This window comes from Achroia grisella, unplaced genomic scaffold (assembly GCF_030625045.1).
Source record: "Achroia grisella isolate CSIRO2021 unplaced genomic scaffold, CSIRO_AGI_Agris_v1 utg402, whole genome shotgun sequence".
Taxonomy (NCBI): Eukaryota; Metazoa; Arthropoda; class Insecta; order Lepidoptera; family Pyralidae; genus Achroia; species Achroia grisella.
The window spans coordinates 5,076,688-5,084,113 of record NW_026712841.1 but is presented as its reverse complement, the minus strand read 5'-3'; the positions used below and the strand labels follow the sequence as shown (position 1 = coordinate 5,084,113).

General features: G+C 31.5%; 1 protein-coding gene across 1 annotated transcript; it reads left to right on the top strand.

Annotated features, from left to right (window-relative positions):
* Nucleotides 1-390: 390 nt before the first annotated feature.
* Nucleotides 391-7,337, top strand: LOC131844545 (pickpocket protein 19-like). The gene is made up of 11 exons (XM_059193459.1): nt 391-527; nt 1,863-2,059; nt 2,439-2,587; nt 3,688-3,818; nt 4,572-4,656; nt 4,906-5,115; nt 5,306-5,396; nt 5,472-5,528; nt 5,863-5,959; nt 6,405-6,517; nt 7,246-7,337. The coding sequence occupies exons 1-11, from the start codon at nt 391-393 to the stop codon at nt 7,335-7,337; spliced, it is 1,359 nt and encodes a 452-aa protein (XP_059049442.1).
* The last annotated feature ends 89 nt before the right edge of the window (nt 7,338-7,426 follow it).

Genomic DNA, 7,426 nt, shown 5'->3' with positions numbered 1-7,426 from the left:
CTAGTAGAAATATAAATTGACAGATAAAGTATTTTTTTCATATTAGATAGATTAGATCTCACCACCTCTAAAGTATCGGGGTAGTAAACCTCTAGTCCATGAGGTTCTCAAAAATTTGAAACAATTAACAATACCCAAAAATACATAATAATATGTATATAAATGAATATATTCTCTAACATATGTTAGAGAATATATTTCAGTGAGTGAAAATGCAGTTTCGTGTAATTATAATATTGATAGACTAGATAAACTAGCATAACTAAATAATGAAAGCTTTTAAACTGATTGAAAAACATTCAATATGCGTCTACTGTTGCCTTGCTTGTAGGTACATCATTTAAATAAACAGTACGAAAAGGTTTACCACGTACGTGGTTTATTCCGAAAATGGACAAATTCAGAAAAAGTAATAAGTTGCAATACATAAGAAATACTTTTAAAGAAAGAATATTGTTTTTCGGACAAAATAGCGGGTTGCACGGCTGCCGACATGTGTTTAAAGACGATGCTCACTTCGTGTTCAGGTAAAATGCTATTAATATAGAATAGAAATATATTACTAACTTTCCGGTGACGGAAACCTCAGTAACAAACCAATATTAGGAAGCCTAATAAGCCGCCCATTGTTAGATTACCTGTCTGGAGATATTAGTGAACATTAGTCAATCAAAACACTCGAACCGCTATATGCTATATAAAAACATATTAACTTGACCAGGAAAAGTTGTTTTGCCATATAAATTAATATCGCTACTAAAATATAAAGGCATAGATCATGGATAGATGTGTCATGTCATGTGTCTATCATGGTAGAAGTGTCACAATTCAGGGTTAAATGTATTTTTAATGCGAATTATAAGAAAATAATTTGACCACTAAAAGATAAAAAAGAGATGGAGTTTTTTGAGGTGGACTACCCTTATCACGTAAAGGTATCAAAAATAGTTTACGTTGTATTCTCAGACCTACTGAATCTACACACAGGTCGTGAGCATCTTTAGAAGGTGTTTTTGTTACAAACCCAGTTTTATAAATTAAACTAGGTAGGTAATAATAATATAAGTGATCGCTATCTGTATATAGTAGATAAAATCTTTTAGGTATTGGAGGGCTTTATCAACGTTATATAAGATTAAATTAAAAATAATTGTTAGTCTAGAATTTTTGTCTGTTTGTCTATGGGTTTATACGGGCGTTAAAGCTTAACAGATTTTGGCATAATTTATACTAAAGTATTGTGGTAAGCTTCAGTTAAAATGTTGGTTTGTTTTATTTCATTCGGTTTACAAAGAAAAATGTTATAAAATATGATTATTTCGAATAACAAACTTCTGGGGCTTACTAATATAATATATTGTAATATAATGATAGAGGAAAATAATACCTAAGTATAATTAATTGGGAATTCCTGACTTAATTAATTTCCGTAACCACATTTTGATTTGATGTTCTCTGAAACCTCATGAGTGTATCAATACAAAATAATTTCACGGAAGTAAGAAGTTCCCAATACGTTATTGTGGAATACTTCTTACCAAGAAGAATGACGTCGGAAGCTGAATCAAATTTATTGAGATTCCATTAACAATACATATTTCTTTTAACTGATTTTTTTACCATTATACCCTTATATATTGTTTATTAAGTCGTTTTAGTATGACTTCTGAATGCAACTTTTTTGCAATCATAAGGTAATAAATAATTTTGTATTACATACTTTCTTCTTTGTCAATACTTATCCAGCAAATAATAATTAAATAAATATAATCGATAAAAGCAAAACTTGAAATATTCTAATATCACGGAGATTTAAGTAGGTATACAATGTATATCAGACAGTGGTACGTTTTTGTCTTTAGGTTATTTTGGATACTGATCCTGTTGGCATCGGCATGGTGTTTGTATTTATTATTGGAGTCAGTGATGGAGCATGGCGACGAGATTGGCTTCGGGCTGGACACCCGCTATCTAACTTGGACTACCACATTCCCAGCGGTTACAGTCTGCGAGATTTACCACCAGAGAACGGCAGAGAAAAAGCTCGTGGAACGTTATCGTAAATTAAGCATACATATATCTGTTTTTTTTTATAATACGATTGTGGCAAACGAGCTTACGGCCTATCTGATTGAAAACGGTTACTGAGCCTGTGGACGCCTGAAACACGGACGCAACGTGCGTGTTGCCGACTCTTAAGAAATCATAATTTACTCTTCTTCAAACCCCATGTTGGTCTCTTAATAAAATAAAGTTAGCAATCTGTTCACCTTCTTTATATAAACTACTAGCTTTCAGCCCGGTTTGCGACATTTCATATTTCTACGTCCGCGCCATTTTTTTTAAAAAAGGGTACAAAGTTTTTTGCTTTACGTATCAATAATAAATAATGATTAACTTTTAGTACCTTGATATATTTCGGTTACTTTTTCTTTTAGCAAATCAAACGAAAACTCTGAACAGTGACTATAAGAAACACTTGAGTGCGGTGGTTTATGGCCGGTATAATAACAACATTAAAAAACTCGAGCAGTCTTGCGGAGGAGTTATACCTTGCGACTTGAAATGGAGAGATATGGCAGAAAATGTAATAAAATATTATACATAATATACCTTTGTTACATTTATATGTAGTATAAAATTATATCGCATGAAGTGTACGGCGAGAGTCCACATATGTTTTGTTATATGTTTATAGAATGCTATATGTTTATAGAAGACGGTAAAAACTTTACATTAGAAAGTTTGACTACTTGGTTGTTATTTTGGTCATTGAAAAAAATAAAGAAAAAACTACAAGTATTTTATACATTTTGTATAAAGTAGTCGGCGTGTGTGCCTTGTGTCTAATGCATTGTAGCCAACTGCAAAACAGTTTCTATGTTACCTGTATTTCGGTTATAGGATGAGAAATGATAGTGGAATTACAGAGTTTAGAGAAATAACATCTTTGTCATTCGGAATGGCAACGTGTGACAGAATTTTTGTGATTCCAATTATTTAATATATAAAAAACTAGCTGACCCCTTTGGTGATGACGCTGAAGTTGTTTTGCCATATTAATTAAAATCGCTAAAAGTAGGGGTTTTATGTATTTTTTAATAAGCCATAAAAAATTGTTCAAAACTAAAAAAATAATGTTTGGCATGGACAACCCTTTACACTTAGGGGCATGAAAAATATATAGTAGCAGATTCTTAAACCTACTGACTATGTGTATAAAATTTCATAAAAATGGGTCAAGCCCTTTCGGAGGTGTGGTACACACCTTGAGACACGAGAATTTTATAAGAAAATAATTAAATTCATAAAAAAAGATAGATATATTTGTAGCTATTACCTGAATTATCGAAGTAAATCCATATCAATCCAATTAAACAATGCCTCTTACTAGTAATTGCGTACGATTTATGTGCCATATTATGAATATGAAATAAGTAATTAAAAAAACATCAGTTGTACCTATCTATTCTAATTTATTCACCACATTATTGATCGTCAGCTGATCTAGTTCATCAGTCAATTACATACCCGCATAAATATACATCTATAACCAGTGGTCTGTGACATGACTAGTTATCAGTAATTTAAAAAAATGCTATTACACAACACAAAATGCTATACACCAATTAGAAGTAATATACACACATCACAGAATAAGTGATCGTTGTCACAATTTCATTTCAGATACGACTGAAGTGTACTGAAATGTTATCCGACTGTTCGTACAACAACATCGAGTTCACTTGTTGTGATAAATTCCTAGTCGTGGACTCCGAATATGGTCCTTGTATCTCTTTCAATACATTGCAGAATGTGTGAGTACTGCTACTGATAAGAAATTGTATCTGTTATCACGATACCATTACCATAGATAAGAATGTTTTGATAGACACGATTGCTTAATTACTTGCAATAAAACAGATGTATTTAGAAGTGATTGTTGGTTTAGAATAGGTGTAAATTCGAGTATTATTTTTTATTTTATTTAACTTCAATGCACACAATATACAAAATATAGTAAAGTACATTTGGCGGACTTAACACCATGCGGCATTTTTTACCAGTCAATAGGTGGTGCAGAGAATAAATGTTATTATGATATAATTACATTAGTTGTGCCCGCGGTTTCACCCGCATGAAATTTTTAGCTTATGTGTTATACAGATGTATAAGCTATATTACTGTAAAGTATTATAATAATCTGTTCAGTAGTTTTTGTGTGAAAGATTAACAAACAACCATCCATCAATCCATCCATCCATACTCAAACATTCGCGTTTATAATGTGAATAAGATTAAATATGCCACTGGCACCTAATGCATCCAATATTAATATATAACTTTATTACTGTTGAGTTCGACACCTATTTTAATCTCCATGTTTCAAATATATGCAGTGAAAGACGATGAGGCAGTGAAACGAACATCATAACATAAGCCTCCATTCTTCTGCTGATTTTAGTTTGCCACAATTACTAAGAAAACTGGAAATAGCAGTAGATAGGAAATATATTTTTAAACAGAGATAATTATTTTTAAAATAAATAAATTGTAAATTATAATTGCAGAAATGCTGATATCGATGATTTATTTACGGTAAACATAACTACTGGTCCGGGAGTTCTAAAGTTTAGACTATTGGAAAATGCTGAAGTAAGTATTCTTACCGAGGTAGACTTCATACGAATATGAAATGAAAAACTGTTTTGTATTTCAATATATTTCAATTTTAATATCAACATGGTAAAACACCCATTTTTATTAATTAACACGTATTATACCAAGCAAAATATAAATTGAAATAAATGTTTAGAGCATTTTGACATTAATTCAATTGATTGTTATTACTTACAATCTTTTCTTATCCTGTGTAAAGTTTAGTTAGCACTATTTTTGTAATAGGTTTCCGTACACAGTCCTGAAGAATTATCAACAAATAATTTAAACGTCAAATACAAATTCGAGGTGATGTTGTATTTGGCCAACCGTGTAGAGTATTTGTTCTCGCTTGTGGAAATTGAGAATGATCCGATGCTGCAGACTGAAGGTCTGGACGTCAGGCGCTGCCGGTATCATCGGGAGCTTCCTGCAGATCCTCTTTTTGTTTATCCGGTAATAGAATAATTAAATGTAGATATCACTAATGATTATTTTCAGTTTTCAATTTATTTTAGTACTGGAAGATATCTTATTCCATGCGAAGTAAGATAGCTCATCAGATATATTTTTAAAGATAAAAAAATGTCTCTCTAAATAAGGTTTCTCTTCGATTCTTTATGTTAATTATTTGTTACTTATTTAGGTGTACTCTGTTGGCACTTGTTATTTGGTGCAAGACACGATACATTTATATGATGATTGTGGATGTGTTCATCCCATTCGAGATCTTTCATGTAAGTCCATAATTTCTAAATAATACATAAATAAATGCATAAACCATCGTCGCTAATTATTTATAAAATTTACAGATAAAAACAAGTTCTGCAATTACACTGGTTTAACTTGCATATCTATGGTACAAGAGCGTAAGTTGTACTTAACTTTACATTGTTTAAAATGAAGTCGCTTCTGCTTAGATCTTTTGAACTACGCAACGGATTTTAATTGAATTTTTAGCAATAGATAGATTGATTTAAGAGGAAGATATATAATACATGTACATCCCTGTGAAGACAGGTTGGGTAGCTAGTTTTCTATAATTAAAATAAGTTTATATTATTTATTTTGCACGCAAATTAAATAAATTATTTTTTATTTTATATTTTGTTTATAACTAGCTGACCCGTGCATTATATCTGCATCACATTTTTCCGGTTTTATGTTCCAACGGTAGATATAACAGACAAATTTTCTCTGCAGGTGAGAAGTTGAAAGTGGATAAAGACAAAAATACGATGTATGGAAACTGTTTACCGTCTTGTGAGGAAGTAGAAGTTACCGCTATTCACCTGACTAGGTATTTTATTTGCTATAAATAAGTATTCAAATTTTCTATATAATTTGATCTATGCAGAACTTTTTTTGAAAAGAGGGAAGTGCCTAGTTTTGTCACCAGTTCGTTTGGGATAAAATTATATTCCGAACTAACTTCTGGTAGATTTGACTTAAAATAAGTTTTAATTTGTATATATACATACTTAAGTATTTTTTACATAGCAAATTAAGTAGAGACGCTAAGGCATGTTTTCGTGTGTATGAGAGAATACGTTTTGGCTTGCAATGGCGATAAATGTATAAATCTGGTAATAATATATATACCAGATATGAGTAAGTAAGAGTAGTCAAATTATTTATTTGAAACGAGTAACATTTTCTTTCAATATAATTAAATAAATATTATATAAAGGAAAGACTTTTAGTAAAAGTTGTATTGATTTTATAAACTATATATGTTTTCCTAGGAACTGGGTACCCGAGGAGCCACGCAAAGGTACTTTGGTCACCATACGAATGTCGTCGCTGCCCACAATACGTTTCCAGAGGAATTTATTGCGCACTGATCTAGATTTAGTCGGTATGCTATTGTTAGTTTGAAGGAGATGATAAGAGTCGGCAAAACCGGCGGGTATGCGTATGTGAATGAGACGAGAAATGTGTCTCGTTTTAGTGCTTCTGTTTTTTTTCGGACTACTCTAATGCCGTTGGCTGCTGGCCGTTACAGCTTCACGGACGATAGGAGGCGAGTGTAGATGGCAATCCTAATCCGTGGAAGAACTTATCGAGCGACTGAAGGCCAACTCCCGCTTGACGAATACAACTTTAGTTTAGTTTAGTTTAGAAATATAAGTGTATGTATTAAAATACTTTACAATGCAGATCATTGCCTCTATAAATTGTTTTATATTACGTAACTAAAAAGGGAGAAAAATTAAGAAGATTTCAATTACATGAAATTCTAAAATACATCTCATCTCGGTTTATTGGTTTACAACTAGTGACTATAAAAAATGCATAAACAATTGAAACTGTAATCGCTATGTCATAAGAATTATACTTACTAATATTATATGTTTTAAACATAATTATAAAGTGCATTATAAGATTTAAATGTACGGACACAAATGCACCACAGTCTAGTGATTACGTACGGACCATTGTATACAATTTCAGACCGGCAATTGCAACGGCAATCTAACAACTCCAAGGGTTCCTGTTCTCTAACCCTTTTTTGACCATACTAACGTTTACATACCCTAATTCTATAAAAAATAGTATTATAATCCAATTATTTATTTATTTCAGTATCTGTGGGAGGCATAGTGGGATTATTCTTCAGTGCTTCTGTACTAACCGTTGTCGAAATATTCTATCTTCTCTTTAGAAATATACGATAATTGAAATAAAGCCTTTATTATTGTTCTTGAAACATGCTTACTTGGAATCAGTAATATATCAGATATAACAAAGATATAGGTATTTTTCT

Coding starts and splice junctions, on each gene's coding strand:
- LOC131844545 (XM_059193459.1), top strand. CDS start 391: ATGGACAAATTCAGAAAAAGTAATAAGTTGCAATACATAAGAAATACT. Junction 4,657..4,905: donor GACTATTGGAAAATGCTGAA/GTAAGTATTCTT, acceptor TTTTTGTAATAG/GTTTCCGTACACAGTCCTGA. Junction 6,518..7,245: donor CACTGATCTAGATTTAGTCG/GTATGCTATTGT, acceptor TATTTATTTCAG/TATCTGTGGGAGGCATAGTG.